General features: G+C 38.5%; 1 protein-coding gene across 2 annotated transcripts in view; it reads right to left on the bottom strand.

Annotated features, from left to right (window-relative positions):
• SYK (spleen associated tyrosine kinase) overlaps window positions 1-17,500 on the bottom strand; it is a 316,009-nt gene that overhangs the window by 107,548 nt on the left and 190,961 nt on the right. Inside the window, exons 5-7 of one of the 2 annotated variants that reach the window (XM_053702386.1) lie at window positions 17,360-17,438; window positions 15,236-15,282; window positions 725-793 (exon numbers count right to left, since the gene is read on the bottom strand). In XM_053702386.1, the coding sequence (XP_053558361.1) occupies window positions 725-793; window positions 15,236-15,282; window positions 17,360-17,438 (195 nt within the window). The remainder of the gene's footprint in view (window positions 1-724; window positions 794-15,235; window positions 15,283-17,359; window positions 17,439-17,500) is intronic. The other variant, XM_053702388.1, reaches the window with a different exon arrangement.

Raw genomic sequence — 17,500 nt, forward strand, 5'->3', positions numbered from 1 at the left:
AATTTCACATCTTTATAGATATTGATTCAATGTTGATATAACTTTATGTCAGTATATGCTCTATGTAAAGCTATATATTTCCCCTGTCTGTTCTCCTACACTAGACACTGGCTGCCTCTGTCACCTAAGCCCCCCTCATGATTTTTACGACACCTCCTCCTCTCCCTGCACTTTCTGTCTTCTTAGCTATTCTGTGTTTTAAGATATAATCTGTAAATCACATTGAATTGGTCAGTATTGCTTCAGACTTGATAAAGGAAGGAACTCTTCCGAATGCTTGTCAACTTATAAATGTATAGTTAGTCCAATAAAAAAGTATCATTGCTCAATGCAATACTCTTGTTATTTTGATATTTATATATATTCAAACACAAATATTGGTAGCTGCAGTGATACAGGTGTGGGACATTCATTCCATGTTGGAGTTACTTTAATGTAACTTATTAGCTGCAGGGAAATTCAAAGGCCCAAAATAATATCAGTTTCAAATATAACATACTTTAAAACGAATGTTTATGCCACTGGGACTGGAATAGACGTCATTTGATGAAAAAGGTCTTCAGGGTAGAGAGTTAAATGTGGCAAACATGACTAAAAAATGCATATTTAGAACCATTTTAAACCTGCAATGCTACTTTAAGAAAGTAAATAAGCTGATGGCATCAAGCAGCAGCTAAAATAATATATATATAAAAACGTTTTTTAAACAGTGTGTACAGGGCACCTTTTTGCTGCCAGCCTTTGGAAAGGAGTACGATTTGATTCTTGTGATAAGTCCACCTGGTGACCAGCTCTAAAAATCACAACGTCAAAAAGGAACATTAAATGTACTAGGTAAACAAACAGACACAATATTTGTTCATATTTACTAAAAACAATGTATGTGCTTGAGTGAAATAATTATGTAAGATTCTGATTAGGTTATTTTCTGAAAGGATACATTTACTAAAGATATAACGTCTTAATAGGATATGAAACACAAAAATTGTCTTTTACTCCAATGATCAAATTTGCTTTGTTCCTCTGGTATTCTTTGTTGAAGAGATACCTGGGTAGGTGTCTTGAGCACTACATGGCAGGAAATATTGCTGCCCTCTAGTGCTTTTGAAAGAGGATAACATTCTTGCAAAACTGCTGCAATATTGTGATCCAGGCACTTTACGTCCCTGCCTTTCAGCAAAAGATACCAAGAGAATGAAGAACATTTGATAATAGAAGTAAACTAGAAAGTTGTTTAAAATTGCCTGTTCAATCTCAATCACCAAAGAAAATGTTTTGGCTTTGTGTCCCTTTAATGTTTAATTTTCTTGCAGATCTTTTGTACTAAAACAACATTATAATCAGCTTAAAATATGTAGAGGTGTCAGAATACCAATTTTAAATAAAATGTTCAAAAGTATCTAGTGGTTGCTCTACAGATTATGGGATAGATTTAATAAGCAGCGGACCCTGCTTTCTACACCCGTAGTTTCCAGATCGCCGGAAAAAGAAGTTAAGAAGCAGCGGTCGTAAGATCAAATCCCGATCAAATACGATCGAGATGATTGACACCACCCTGCAAGCAGCTGATTGGCTGCGAATGTGCAGGAGGCGGCATTGCACAAGCATTTCACAAGAAATGTCCGTGCAATGTTAAATGCTGACAGCGTATGATGTCGGCATTTAGCGATGCCGGACGGACATGATTCGCTACAGCGAATCATGTCTGCCCGGCATTTAATAAATTGACCACTATGTATTGTATGCAATTCTTCTACCATGTTCATCATGCCACAAGTGGTAGATTCTATTCCAAATGCAAAGTGCATAAAGTTTTATTCCACTAAATTCTTAATTAAAGTGTATATGAATTTTTTGGTAGATTCTGTGACAAGCACAAACATAATTTGCACATTTGGGGGTTTGATCGTAGTCTGCGCTTATTATTGTTGTTTTCAGCAGATAGCAATTTCTTAATGGCCAATATAATCAATGTTTTCTTCCCTTGATCACAATCCTGAAATGCTTTTGCCATTAAAGCTAAAGCTCGGAATTGCTACCTTCCAAAAAACTACACAAAATCATTAACTGTGTCATTAATCATTCATTTCATAACCCGAAACCCCAATGTGCACAACTGATGACAAATAAAATAGTGATTTAGTGGCTACAGATTATATCCCAGACTGAGCGTTTGTACCGTGTGTATTATTGCTTTTTAAACTGATTGTGGTGGCATATTTGCTAAAGTTCTTTCATAATGTTATTCAAGATGGCAGGAGTAATGTCATTGTGTTTTGAACATACAATAAAACCAATGTTCCATTTAAAAACATTTCAGGTTACTGATTTGAAATAATAATTTGAAAAGTGTTGTTTATCAGGCTCTTTTAGCTGGAGACTTTGGTAACCGAAAAATGGTCCAGAAAATGTGTTGTTAAATATGGAGAATTTGGACTGTGATCAATAAAACAGAGCAGTACTATTTAGAACAGAACAGTACTATTAAAGGGACATGACACCCACATTTTTTCTTTCATGATTTAGAAAGAGAATGCAATTTTAAACATCTTTCTAATTTACTTATATTATCTATTTTTTTATTCTCTTCATATTCTTTGCTGAAAAGCATATCTAGATATGCTCAGTAGCTGCTGATTGGTTGCTGCACATAGAAGCCTCGTGTGATTGGCTCACCATGTGCATTGCTTCAACTAAGGATATCTAAAAAAGGAAGCAAAATAAATAATAGAAGAAAATTGTAATGTTGTTTAAATTTCTATTCTCTATCAGAATCATGAAAGAAAGATTTTGGGTTTAGTGGCCCTTTAAGAACAGTACTATTTTTTTTACCAAAAGAATAATGAAAACAATTCTGTCAATAAATAATGAAAAAGGCTGATTGTGATTGCATCATTGAAAAGGGTCAAAATAAAAGAAAATACCCAGTTTACAGTTCAGCAAAAATAATATCCTCATGAAAGTCAGACATCACTTAAAGGGACATCATTTATTTAACAGTGATTCAATCCTTAGCAATTAATCCTTAAAATTTAATACCAATATACTTTTACAATGTAAGCATAGGCTTGGGTACACCCTAATCACAGCTGTGCACACAGGGCTGGAGATGCACTGTAGCATTTCACTGAAGAGAGGTCAAAAGTCTTCCCTGATTTGCCCACACCTGTCACACAGTGCCCTCTTCCTTTGAGAGGTGTCCACGCCTGGTCCTTGCAGGCTTCCCATTCCCTCCTTAAAGTACACCACTGACTTGCGCCGGAATTAGCACTAAGGTTAGAGTAAGCAATGAGGAGAGGGAGCTGCGGGGGGGGGGGGGGGATAAGAATGGTCATGAAGAACAGAGATAGAAGGAGCATGGAAAATGGGAGAGAGGGGTATGGGCATGGTAGGGGTGTGTATATATATATATGTGTTTATAATTAGTGTGTAAGAGTATATATGAGTGTGTAGACTAGTAGACAAGTGCATCTGTAAATGCATGTGCATGTATGTAAGTGTACACTAACATATTATATATATACAGGGAGTGCAGAATTATTAGGCAAATTAGTATTTTGACCACATCATCCTCTTTATGCATGTTGTCTTACTCCAAGCTGTATAGGCTCGAAAGCCTACTACCAATTAAGCATATTAGATGATGTGCATCTCTGTAATGAGAAGGGGTGTGGTCTAATGACATCAACACCCTATATCAGGTGTGCATAATTATTAGGCAACTTCCTTTCCTTTGGCAAAATGGGTCAAAAGAAGGACTTGACAGGCTCAGAAAAGTCAAAAATAGTGAGATATCTTGCAGAGGGATGCAGCACTCTTAAAATTGCAAAGCTTCTGAAGCGTGATCATCGAACAATCAAGCGTTTCATTCAAAATAGTCAACAGGGTCGCAAGAAGCATGTAGAAAAACCAAGGCGCAAAATAACTGCCCATGAACTGAGAAAAGTCAAGCGTGCAGCTGCCAAGATGCCACTTGCCACCAGTTTGGCCATATTTCAGAGCTGCAACATCACTGGAGTGCCCAAAAGCAAAAGGTGTGCAATACTCAGAGACATGGCCAAGGTAAGAAAGGCTGAAAGACGACCACCACTGAACAAGACACACAAGCTGAAACGTCAAAACTGGGCCAAGAAATATCTCAAGACTGATTTTTCTAAGGTTTTATGGACTGATGAAATGAGAGTGAGTCTTGATGGGCCAGATGGATGGGCCCGTGGCTGGATTGGTAAAGGGCAGAGAGCTCCAGTCCGACTCAGACGCCAGCAAGGTGGAGGTGGAGTACTGCTTTGGGCTGGTATCATCAAAGATGAGCTTGTGGGGCCTTTGCGGGTTGAGGATGGAGTCAAGCTCAACTCCCAGTCCTACTGCCAGTTTCTGGAAGACACCTTCTTCAAGCAGTGGTACAGGAAGAAGTCTGCATCCTTCAAGAAAAACATGATTTTCATGCAGGACAATGCTCCATCACACGCGTCCAAGTACTCCACAACGTGGCTGGCAAGAAAGGGTATAAAAGAAGAAAATCTAATGACATGGCCTCCTTGTTCACCTGATCTGAACCCCATTGAGAACCTGTGGTCCATCATCAAATGTGAGATTTCCAAGGAGGGAAAACAGTACACCTCTCTGAACAGTGTCTGGGAGGCTGTGGTTGCTGCTGCACGCAATGTTGATGGTGAACAGATCAAAACACTGACAGAATCCATGGATGGCAGGCTTTTGAGTGTCCTTGCAAAGAAAGGTGGCTATATTGGTCACTGATTTGTTTTTGTTTTGTTTTTGAATGTCAGAAATGTATATTTGTGAATGTTGAGATGTTATATTGGTTTCACTGGTAAAAATAAATAATTGAAATGGGTATATATTTGTTTTTTGTTAAGTTGCCTAATAATTATGCACAGTAATAGTCACCTGCACATACAGATATCCCCCTAAAATAGCTAAAACTAAAAACAAACTAAAAACTACTTCCAAAAATATTCTGCTTTGATATTAATGAGTTTTTTGGGTTCATTGAGAACATGGTTGTTGTTCAATAATAAAATTAATCCTCAAAAATACAACTTGCCTAATAATTCTGCACTCCCTGTATATATATATATATATATATATATATATATATATATATATATCTAAAACACGGAAGGGAACTGCACTCCAAGACCGGACCAGCACTCACCAGCTAGCTCACAGCTAAGATAAAATCACAACTGGAAAGGTTAGTCACCGCATCTGGCCAAATGGGAAAAGCTCAGGCACCACGTCAAGGTCCTTTCCACTGCCTGAGTTCCTAACACAGCCACACCATGAGAGCTCACAAAGCCAAACAAACTGAGAACAAAGAAGGGGTGCACAGGTGTATGTAATCACCCAGAGAAATACAAAACACGGAAGGGAACTGTACTCCAAGACCGGACCAGGTACACATCCAGTGACTCAGCAACATCCAGCCCTGGGTGCTAAATATCACTCCAAAAAAAGCTGTGATGTCACCAGAGTCACAGGCCGTTAACCACAGTCCGGAATGGGTGCAAGAAACAAGGGGGATTACAAACAAAAAAAAAACTTTCCAGTTGTGATCTAGTAGTCAATACCAGGCAAACAAACACCTAGATTACGAGTTTTGCATTCATGGTTTAACGCTGAAAAAATGGTAATTTCAGTGTTAAAACAGCAACGCAGCCATTACAAGTCTTTTCGGTATAGTCTGTAATGCAATGTCAGTCACCACTATAATAAAGTTATTAACCCCTAAACCGCCATCCTCCCACATCGCAAACACTATTTAAATATTATTGACCCCTAATCTTCCATCCGCCCACATCACCTCTACTATACTAAAGTTATTAACCCCTATTCCGCCGCTCCCCGCCACTGCCACCACTATAATAAACCTATTAACCCCTAAACCGCAAGCCCCCACAACAAAATATATTAAATTAAACTATTAACCCCTAAACTGAAAGCCCCCCACATCGCAATAAACTAATTTAAACTAGTAACCCCTAAACCTAACGCCCCCTAACTTTATATTAAAATTACAATTTCCCTATCTTAAATTAAATTAAAACTTACCTGTCAAATTAAAAAAACTAGGTTTAAACTTACCATTAAACTAATATAACTATTAAACAAAAATTAAACTAACTACCAGTTACGAAAAATAACAAATTAAATTATCAAAAATAAAAAAGAATTACACCTAATCTAATAGTCCTATAAAAATAAAAAAGCCCAACCAAAATAAAAAAAGTGAAGACAAAAACAAGACAGCGCCTCATGGTGTAGTAATCACAAACAAGTGTGAAAAAGTGTTATGGAAGCAAGTGAACAGGTACTCACAAACAAGGTGGCACTCTTATTACAAGAAGTGCAAACGAGCAGGCTGACCTTTAAACTGCCTGATTAAACGACCAAGAGCTTGCGGCCGAGAAACGCGTTGTATAGCTCTAATATATACTTGTTTTATAACATACTCGGATCCTCTTCATGCTTATATGACTTTTGGGAAGTGTCCGTTCGACACACAGGAGCCTATCAGATTTTATTGGTCTGGCTTTTACTCCTTCCACTGAAGCGGAGTCGGCGTTGCCCTTCCGTTTCCTCTCTCCCTGCTAGGAGCATTACCGTCCACTACATACAGTTTGCAGGAGAGCAGTATCCGGCTGTGGACATTCAGCGGTTTGCCTTGTTACCAACGAGATTCGTCCATCCATCGTACTGACTGCTGTACCTATTCACTTCCTTCCATAACACTTTTTCACACTTGTTTGTGATTACTACACCATGAGGAGCTGTCTTGTTTTTGTCTTCACTTCCTAGATTCTCTAACTCTCGGTCCCAAGAAAAGCTGCCCTACAACTGAACTTTTTTCCTTTCAGTGGAAATCCACGTTATCACTATACAAACCTTTTTTTTGCACTGGACACTATTGTATTTTTCAGGTTTACCAAAAACTCCCTTTTTTATATACAGTTCATTTATTATTCTGCAATATTATTGTGTTTATATATGTGCACATTGTATTTTGAAAGCACAGTCTTTGTTATTCACGGCATTGCAATTTCAATTCTTAAACAGACAAATAGGAATTATCATATCACATGTTTTATCACCTCTGATTTTTAGATCTACACAATCTTACACTTACTTTGATATATATATTTTGTTTAAAAAACATTACCTAGGGGCACCCTATTCTTATATGCTCCTTGCATATTATTTTTAACTCAAAATAAAAAAACTAGCCTACAATAAACTACCTATAGCCCTTAAAATGGCCTTTTGTAGGGCATTGCCATAAATTAAACAGCTCTTTTACCTGTAAAAAAAATACAAAGACCCCCCAACAGTAAAACCCACCACCCAACCAACCCCCAAAATAAAAAAACCTAACTCTAACAAAAACCTAAGCTACCCATTGCCCTGGGCATTGGCCTTAAAAGGGCATTTAGCTCTTTTGCATTGCCCTGAAAAGGGCATTTAGCTCTTTTAAGAAAAGCCCAAATCCTAAACTTAAAAAAAAAACACTAACCCCCGAAAATTCACTTACAGTTTCTGAAGTCCGGACATCCAGGTGGCAAAAAGTCTTCATCCATCCAGGCGGTGTCTTCTATCTTCATCCAGGTGGCATCTTCTATCTTCATCCCAGCGGCGCAGAGTGGGTCCATCCTGATGTAGCCACCTGGATGAAGATGGAGCCGCCAGGATGAAGATCCTTCAAGCAGGACTTCAGCAACTGTGAGGCTTTTTGGGAGGGTTTTTTTTTTTAGATTAGGGGTTGGGCATTTCTTAAAAGAGCTAAATGCCCTTTTAAAGGCAAGAAAAATAGCTAAATGCCCTTTTAAGGGCAATGCTCATACAAATGACCTTTTCAGGGCAATGGGTAGATTAGATTTTTTTTAGATAGTTTTTTTTTTATTTTGTGGGTTTGGGGGGTGGGGGTTTGTAATGTTAGTGGGGCTTTGTATTTTTGTTTCGAAAAATAGCTGATTTCTTTAGGGCAATGCCCTACAAAAGGCCCCTTTAAGGGCTATTAGTAGTTTATTATAGATTAGGTTTCTTTTATTTTGGGGTGTTTTTTTTTTTAAATGGGTATTAGAATAGGAATAATTGTTATTATTTTGGATAATTTGTTTGTTATTTTGTGTAATGATTTTTTTTGTTTTGGGGTGGGTTTTTCTTTTTAGAATAGCCATTTTTTATTTTTAATGGGCAGCAAAAGAGCTGAATGCCCTTTTAAGGGCAATGCCCATACAAATACCCTTTTCAGGGCAATGGGTAGATTAGGTTTTAATTTATTTTGTGGATTTAGGGGGGTGGGGGTTTGTATACTATTAGGGGGTGTTTGTTTTTCTTTTGTAGTAAAAGATCTGATTTCTTTAGGGCAATGCCCTACAAAAGGCCCTTTTAATTTAGCTCTATTTTAATTATGTTAAAGTTAGGGGGTGTTAGGGTTACGGTTAGGTTTAGGGGTTAATATAATTTAATTTAGGTTGTTGCGATGTGGGGGGCTGGTGGTTTAGGGAATAACTAGTTTATTTAGTGATAGCGATGTCGGAGGCCAGTGGTTTAGAGGTTAAAACTTTATTTAGTGGCAGCGATGTCGGGGAGCGGCGGAATAGGGGTTAATAGATTTATTAAAGTGTGGGTGATGTTGGGGTGCAGGGAAATAGCGGTTAATAACTTTAGTATAGTGGCGGCGATATCAGGTGAGGCAGATTAGGGGTGAATAGATTTATTTCAGTGGCGGCGATATCGAGAGTGGCAGATTAGGGGTTAATAACATTATGTAGGTGTTGGTGATGTCGGGGCAGCAGGTTAGGGGTGTTTAGACGGGGGGTATATGTTAGGGTGTTAGGTTTAAACTTAACTTTTTAGGTTTAAAAACTTAACTTTTTTTCCCCCCATAGACATCGATGGGGCTGCGTTACGGAGCTTTTCATTCCACGATAGGAGGTGTTAGTTTTTTTTATAACCCCCTTTCCCCATTGATGTCTATTGGGAAAGCGTGCACGAGCACGTCAAAACAGCGCTTGTATTTTGTGCGGTATGGAGCTCAACACAACCATATCGCACGCACAAGCCGGCTGTTTGAAAACTTGTAATGGCAGCACAATGGAGTGTGAAATAACGCAACTTTTGTTGCATTCATTTCACACCCCATTGCGCCCATAACTTGTAATCTACCTGAAAATTATATATAAACTGTTAATTAGAAAACTGAAACCCTCTACATATGGACCTGAATCAGTGGCTCCCAGCTCTGCCCACACAGGCTGCCCGCTGCAGTACAGGGAGACAGTGAATGCCAGGGGCACTAAGATATTGCCTCATGCTGCTGAAGCTGTTGAAATCATGCTAAAAACTATAAAAACAAACAAAAAAAGAAAGTGCTCTAGTGACACAAAATAATTATTATTATCAGTTATTTGTAAAGCGCCAACAGATTTCGCAGCACTATAAACATAGGCATAGTATGCACGGTAAAATTTATAGGGATCAAGTGGCACTGCTGTAAACAGCTCTTATGAAGACGATCTGCAAACAGCTTGGCTCATAGGCTTACATGCTAAGGGGGTTCAAGGAGGTAACAAAAAAGGAGAGGAACTAGGGTTAGGAAAGGTTAGTGTAGGTTGTATGCATCCTTGAACAGTATTTAGGGAGCGCTTGAAACTTTCAAAACTAGGGGAGAGTCTTGTGGAGTGAGGAAGAGAGTTCCACAAGATAGGTGCCAGTCTGGAGAAGTCCTGTAGACTGGAATGTGAGGACGTAACGAGAGAGGTGGAGAGGAGGAGGTCATGAGCAGAGAGAAGGGGACGGGAGGAAGAGTATCTTGAGACAAGGTCTGAAATAAAGAGTTAATCAGTGCAGTTGAGGGCCTTGTAAGTCAGAGTCAGAATTTGGTGTTTAATTATGGAGGAAAGAGGAAGCCAGTGAAGGGATTGGCAGAGAGGTGCAGCTGATTAAGAGCGGCATATAAGGAAGATGAGCCTGACATAGGCATTCATTATGGATTGTAACGGAGCTAGACAGCAGCTAGGGAGACCAGAGAGGATGGAGTTGCATCAGTCAAGATGGGAAAGGATGAGAGATTGGATTAAAATCTTAGTTGTGTCTTGTATAAGGAAATGTCAAATTTTTTAGATGTTTTTAAGTCAAAAGTGGCAGGAATTGGCCATAAACTGAATGTGAGGAGTGAAAGAAAGATCTCAGTCAAGTGCGACACCAAGACATCGGGAGTGAAGGGTAGGGGTAACGATGGAGTTATTGACAGTTATAGAAAAATGAGGGGTGGAAATTTTGGAAAAAGGGTGAAAAAAAGGAGCTCAGTTTTGGAGAGATTTAGCTTAAGGTAGTGAGAGGACATCCAGGAACAGGTATGAGAAAGATGGTTAGTGACATGTGTTAGCAAGAAAGGAGATAGAGAGAGGAGAGAGGTCTGGTGCAGAAAGATAGATTTTGGTGTCATCAGCATATAAATGATATTGAAAACTATAGGACTTTATTAAGGTACCTAATGATGATGTGTAGATTGAGAAAAAAAAGGGACCAGGGATAGAGCCTTGAGGTACCCCATAAGAAATTGGTAAAGGGGAAGAGGATGCACCAGAGAAGGCTACAGTAAAGGTACGGTTAGACAGGTAGAAAGAGAACCACAAAAAGGCTGTGTTGCAGGATTTGGAGCAAAAGAGGGTGGTCAACAGTATTAAAGCCTTCATACAAATCATAGAGGATTAGCAGAGATAAGGTTACCAACAACTTACAGCTAAAATGAGAGGCCACTTAACAATTGCTGTCTCTGTGGAGTGTTGGGGGCAAAATCCACATTGCAGTGGGTCAAGGAGGTAGTTTGATGTAAGGTAATGGAATAGATGTGCATATACTTACTTTCAAGAAGCTTTGAGGCAAGGGGGAGTAGGGAAATAGGGTGGTAGTTGGATGGGGAGGTTGGATCGAGAGAATGTTTTTTGAAGATAGGTGTGACCAGTGTGACCAGTGCATGTTTTAGAATGAGGGAAATACACCAGTGCTGAGGGAGAGGTTGAAAATGTGTATAAGGGTAAGGGTAGAAGAGAGGAAAGGGAGTAGCTTTGAGAGGATGGGATCGAGGAGACAGGTAGTGAGGTGAGAGGACAGTATAAGGGAAGAAACTTCATCCTCAGTAACAGGGGCGAAAGCTGAATTTATGGCTATGTGGGTTTTAGATGATTGCAAGCTTTTGAGGGGGTGAGAGACTGGTAGTATGTTGAGAGAAGTAGTGTTAGGAGGTGAAGGTGGGCGGAGAAGAGTATTAAAAGTGGAGAACAGATGTTTTGGGTTTAAAGAAAGAGTAGAGATAAGAGTAGAGAAATAATCTTGTTTACAAAGGTTAAGGGCATAATAGTAGGAGTTCAAGATAAACTTGTAGTGAAGAAAGTAAGTTGAACTTCAAGGTTTTCTCCAGTGTCGCTCAGCAGTACAGGAACATATGTTTGATCTAAGTTAAGATTCCAATAACCCACACACCAAAAAGACTTGTACTCACAATTTATTTCACAAGTTTTAAATAATTGTTTATTAAGGTACTGAAGTTTATAAATAAAAACAAATACCCCATTGAAGTTTTGGGGATTTTTTTGTGGTGAAGTTTTGTTTATTTTATAACACATGTTTGACTATTGTGAAACCTGAATGAGCTGGGAGGCTCCTAACCTACCCAGACGGTGTATACAGCACCTAGGCGGTGCTTTTTAAGGTGTGAGTATTAGCCCTCAAAATGTGGCAGTATTTTAAATGGCAAGTGTGAGCAGACATACTGTGCCATTGGAGGGTGTTTGTGCTTCATTTTTGCAGTTTCCTGGAAAACTGTGGATCCTGGAGTGAGCTAGCTGAGAGGCTCCTAATATACCCAGACTGTGCATTTAGCACCTGTGTAGGTGATTGGAATCTTAACTTGGATCAAACATACTGTGCCATTGGAGTGCCTTCTTTTTTTGCTTGTTTTTACAGTGCTTTGAGAATTTTTAAAGAAGAGCTGATCCAATGAATCTGATGATAGACTGTCAATATTAGCCAGTATTTGGCACCTCAGTTTCTGGACCATTCCTTTTGGGACTGGGACTGTGTTGGTGATATATGCTAAAACTATGCACAATATGGAGACTACTATCATGCCATGCTCAAATTAAAGCACAATGGCCGCTACAGCCTGCCCAGGACCCCTGATGCCATCAACCCCTGACTGCACTGTCCCTCCCTCTTCTAGGAGATCAAATGGAGAGAGACTTGCAAGTATTAAAACTTCCAAATGGCTCTAGGTGACGGTGGTGCACTGGGAAATGTACATGGTTGTGTCATTAAAGGGACATAAAACCCCCCAAAAATATTTCATGATTTAGAAAGAGCATTCAATTTTAAACAACTTTCCAATTTACTTCTATTATCTAGTTTGCCTCATTCTCATGATATCCTTTGCTGAAAAGCATATCTAGATAGAATCAGTAGCTGCTGATTGGTGGCCGCACATAGATGCCTCATGTGATTGGCTCACCCATTTTCATTGCTATTTCTTCAACAAAGGATATCTCAAGAATGAAGCAAATTAGATAACATAAGTAAATTAGAATGACGTTTAAAATTGTATTCTTTACCTGAATCATGATAGTTTAGTGTCCCTTTAAGCTTAGTCTAGTGTCGGCTGCATTAGGGAGTGCATGGACACACCTGGCACAGACTGTGTGCATGCCTATGATTTCAATATTAAACTCTGCACCTCCCTATTACATAATAATAAAAAGATAGTTCTGTTGCTAAATGAAGAAGGCCTATGTCTCAATTTGTGCATGTATGCTGCATCTTTTTTTCTTCATGAATAGCACTGTCAGTTATATTCCATTGGGGTCCAGAATTTAATTTCTAATTTAACATTCAGACAGAATCTGAACCTAGGCTTTTTGCAGCTTTGTATGTTTCAGTTAAAAGTAAAGACTGGCTTTAAAGGGACCTCACTTGATTTGTGCTGCAAGCACACCGGTTGAAAACCACTGCAGGCTTAGTGGAGAACTACTATTCCCAGTTTGCTGCACAGCCAGTGGAATATTAGGGTCTGTGGGAGGGGGTGGCTGTTGAGCCCTGAGAACACAGCTGACGAGTAGTGAAAGAAAACGGAATTTGCTCTAATACACACACTGTTGGCTGTTTGCTGTTTCACACTATTCTGGACCAAATAGAGGCAAAGGTTGTCAGTGATGCAAGAGACCGGATCCAGTGAGCCTCAAACACAGTGATACCAGACCTCCAGGTTCGCCACTACGAGGTTCCAGCGAGCTGAGCATTGAAAGTGTAAGCCAACTTATCTGCACCTACTTACCTTGGGTGCCACCACAAATCGTTAATGAGATTCTTATTTCTCAGGAATAACATTATTTTTATACACATGGCTACGCTTTGAGGTGCCCCTTCTCTCCTTTTGTCTTTCATGTACAGATTGACCTCTAAACCTGTGGTTACAAGTGGATCAGCCTCTCAGGGATAACCAAGACTTTTTCATAAAACAGACTTTGGAAATTATTTTCTTTTTTATGTTTACTCTAAATGTCCAGATATATTTAGCGTGTGCACAAAAACATTACTTTTAACCTGTAATATGAGCGCTACCCGACGTGTCAAGTTAAATTACTTCTAGTGCAGATAGCATGCTAGCAGGAGCGCAAATTTGTACTCCACTCATAATCTGGCCCTCAATAGTTAGCCGCAAATGCACATCTTTCACTAAAAGGTTCTCCAGTAGTCATCTCAAAAACTTTGAAGTATTGCTGACTCCAGTGCTAGCGTGCCTGCAGCCAGTCCAAAGGTTATTTGTAAGTAATTCATGGCAGTGAGCAATTAGAGGATAACAGAAAACCCCAGAACCAGCTTTTTCTTCAACAGTATCAAAGAGAGATTTGAAGAAGTTTGCATCAAAAACAAAACAGTGTTTTACTTACCAGTAGCTTGTCTTTTAGATTACTAGATCTCATATATGCAGACATTGGGGGGTCCTTAAGCTGAAATATTACAACATCAGGATGACACAATATTTCTGAACCCTCCAATATCTTCATATACAACATCTAGTAATCTAAAAGACAAATTTGTGAGGGCTTATGTGGGTGGTACATCTACTGGCAAAATAGGCTATCTGGTATCCAAAATAAAGATTTTTGCCGTTGTTTGGGCTGTTCTAGTTTCAACAGTCTAATTAAAGGGAAAAAAATTATATCCTCAGAAGAGAAATAAGTCTTTGATAAAAGGGTATTTTACCTGTAATACAAAATTTGTGATTTATCTTATTAAGCGTCTTTATGAGATTGTTTATGTAGGGAAGACCACTCAAAGGTTAAGAGACAGGATTATACAACATAAATCTAGTATAAGAAAGAGATACATGGCAGCTCCTGTGGCAAATTATTTTCTCTCCACTGGTCATCCTATTTCCCAAATGAGATGCCAATCTATAGATCATGCCCCACCCCCAAGACAGGGAGGTAATAGGTAATTATTATTAAAAAAGAGTGAGAAATTTTGGATCTATAAATTGGACTATCTGTATCACAAGGGTCTGAATAAGGAAATCAATTTTCTCCTTATTTTTATAGTTCTATATGGACTTGAACATATTGTTTTGTAAATTAGTCCCTATGTTATACAAATGGTTTTACTTGATATATTGTTATAACCACTAGGTGGCAGTGTTTTATGTGAAATATGTGTAATGTTGTAAAAGGGTTAAAGAAGGAGGGGTTGGTCACCAGGTGTCTGATTTGAATTGGAGCGTGATGTACATTTGTATTTAGACTAAGGGTTATATGCTCAAAACGTAGTCTTTGTACATTGCTTTAATTTTCCCAATAAAGAAGAATTTGGATTTTAGCAGTGCTGCCTGGTTGGACTTTATTTAGTTTATTTTACTAAGGTATTATCATCGATGTTCTATATGTATTAATATATTTTAAAATCTTTACTGTTGCTTATTTTTATGTTGACTCCCCCCACATATAATAGAGCAGTAAAAGTTCTCGTATTGTTTGTAAAATGTTCTAGTATCTGTTTACTGACATCCCACATATAATATAGCAGTAAAAGTTCTCGTATGTAAAATGTTCTAGTATCTTTTACTGACATCAGACATGAGCAATTATTATTGAGTTACTAAATACACAATATTCATTACTTGCTCCATAACCAATAATATTGATTATCTCAATATGTAACTTACCAGTGGATGATAATCTGGAACTGCTGGGCTTATACCAAAATCGTGTCCTATAGAGGAAAAATTTACTTATTCAATGTATTCATTAGGCCTTCATTGCAAAAACCCCTTTTAAGTTTCCATTGATAAACATTATTGTTTGGCAATCAGTGATTAACTCTTCAAGCAGACAAAGCTTAGTGTATAGCAGTTAGTGAGTAATAACCCCCTTCCAGCAAATCCTATGCCGGTATTTCCTCATGAAGGCAGATGCCTGTACACATTCACAGAATATTGATAAACAACTCCAGGGAGACAAAATATAGAACACTGACACCCTCTTCCAAGCAGTGGTACATCATTGATAACTGCTTCCTGTCAATCATTAGGGAACCTCTTATTTCTCCCTTCCAGGCTACCACATATATAAAAAAAAAGATATTTCAATAGCTGTCCACCCCCAATTATACACCAACCATGTTATCTCTAAAGATTCCTGTGGGTTATATGGTGAATTCATGGTTCTTTTCTTTAAAAATATTTTTTAATCTGCCTCTCTGTATGGCACAGTAAAGATGTGACTGGGTGGCAGACAAGTTAAAAATGTATTCAGAGGGCACTAGGTGCATTGAAGGCATATGCCTAGTGAACCTATGGATAAAGATGCTATTGCTTGCTATACTCTGCAGGGGAAAAATCACTTTCACAATCATATACTTGATATGCCCTATTTTGAACACACAGAGTATAGAAGTAATTCGCCCATTGCACTGAGTGGATAAATAATTTATTTAGATTCTACAAAGGTTTGCCTGTAATTAATACTGGGACACATTATAACTTTTTAATTTCAACTTGTAACACATGAGCTAACCCGACTACGTTAAAATTAAAATTTCAGTGCAGTTAGCATGAAAGGGAAAAATTTTGTTTCAGTGCTACTTGTAATCTGGCCCAATAACTTTATTACTTAAACTATTTTGTGTACAGTTTTATGAGGTTTTTATGCATATTTTTTTGCAGGGTACATTTAATGCACTTTTCAAATGATTATTTCATTGTGCTCTATAATGCATGGATTTATTTCCATATTGCATACAGAAATGTAGGTAACTCCCCTTAGTGACATACAAAACTCACATTGTAAAATGTGCCTTTGAATCCCTTCATGGACATTGTTGCACTGACAGATTGTTTTAGATTATCTTGCCTGAGTGTAGTGGAGTATTAGGGGTTGGGTGACCATATTGCCGCTTAAAAAAGGGACACATATGAAAATACATATGTCAGGGTTCTTATACAAACCATTTCTTTAAACAGCCCTGAAAACAGCCCTGACATATGTATTTTTCATATGTGTCCTTTTTTAAAGCAGCAATATGGTCACCCTATTTAGGGGGCACTTTCAGGAGGCCAACCGGTGATTTATGAGCAGGTGCTCATTAACAGGGTGAGATTGGGCATATTGTGGGAGGGGCCAAGCATGCAGTTGGGCTGTACTATGCAGGGCTGAAGTGCCATGGGCAGGAGGCTTAGCGCGCTCGGCACCCAGGACCTGCACTAACCTTAGGGCTGGTCCTGGGAGCCAAACTTCCAAACCTCCTGTTAGCGTAACCAGGGCTCAGGCAAGAAGAGGATCAGATTAGCACACTCTCCAGAGTGCATTATGGTTAGTAGGTATTACTAGTTAGTATGTATGAACTTAATGACAATGAATGTAAATGTTAAACGAACATAGTGCAAGGAACGAATATTCAGGAAAACGAAATTCGTCCGAAACAAAAAAATTCCCTGTACATGTCTAGCAGCCAATATAATGGGTGGTCTACTGCCCCCTGGTGATGTCAATACGTTAGGTTTAGCTGCAGGAAGTCCCGTCTTTGTGCAATATTCCTGTACTCATCATGGCATAGAATTGTAAACAATGAGCATTATTTTCCTGAATAACTACCTCAATTTAAATGTGTGTAAAAACTACTCCATTCATGTTTGTAAATCATTATGCACATTTGTAAACTGGGCAACTATAAAAATCTATGAATATGTGTAACATTTCAGCAAATACAATACGAGTCTTTATGTATTTCTATATATGTGCCCCATGTTTGAAGACGTACAAGGTTTTTCCACTAACTATAACAAACTTACTAAGGTAGTTTGATCCTTGGCATGGAACTGTCAGGACCCTTAATAATCCATCTGGCTTGTATGAATAATGTTCAACTAGCTGCAAATAAAGAACAATAATTAACATTTTATGTGCATTTACATTTTACCACATAGTTCTAT

This window comes from Bombina bombina, chromosome 2 (genome assembly GCF_027579735.1).
Source record: "Bombina bombina isolate aBomBom1 chromosome 2, aBomBom1.pri, whole genome shotgun sequence".
NCBI classification, from domain to species: Eukaryota; Metazoa; Chordata; class Amphibia; order Anura; family Bombinatoridae; genus Bombina; species Bombina bombina.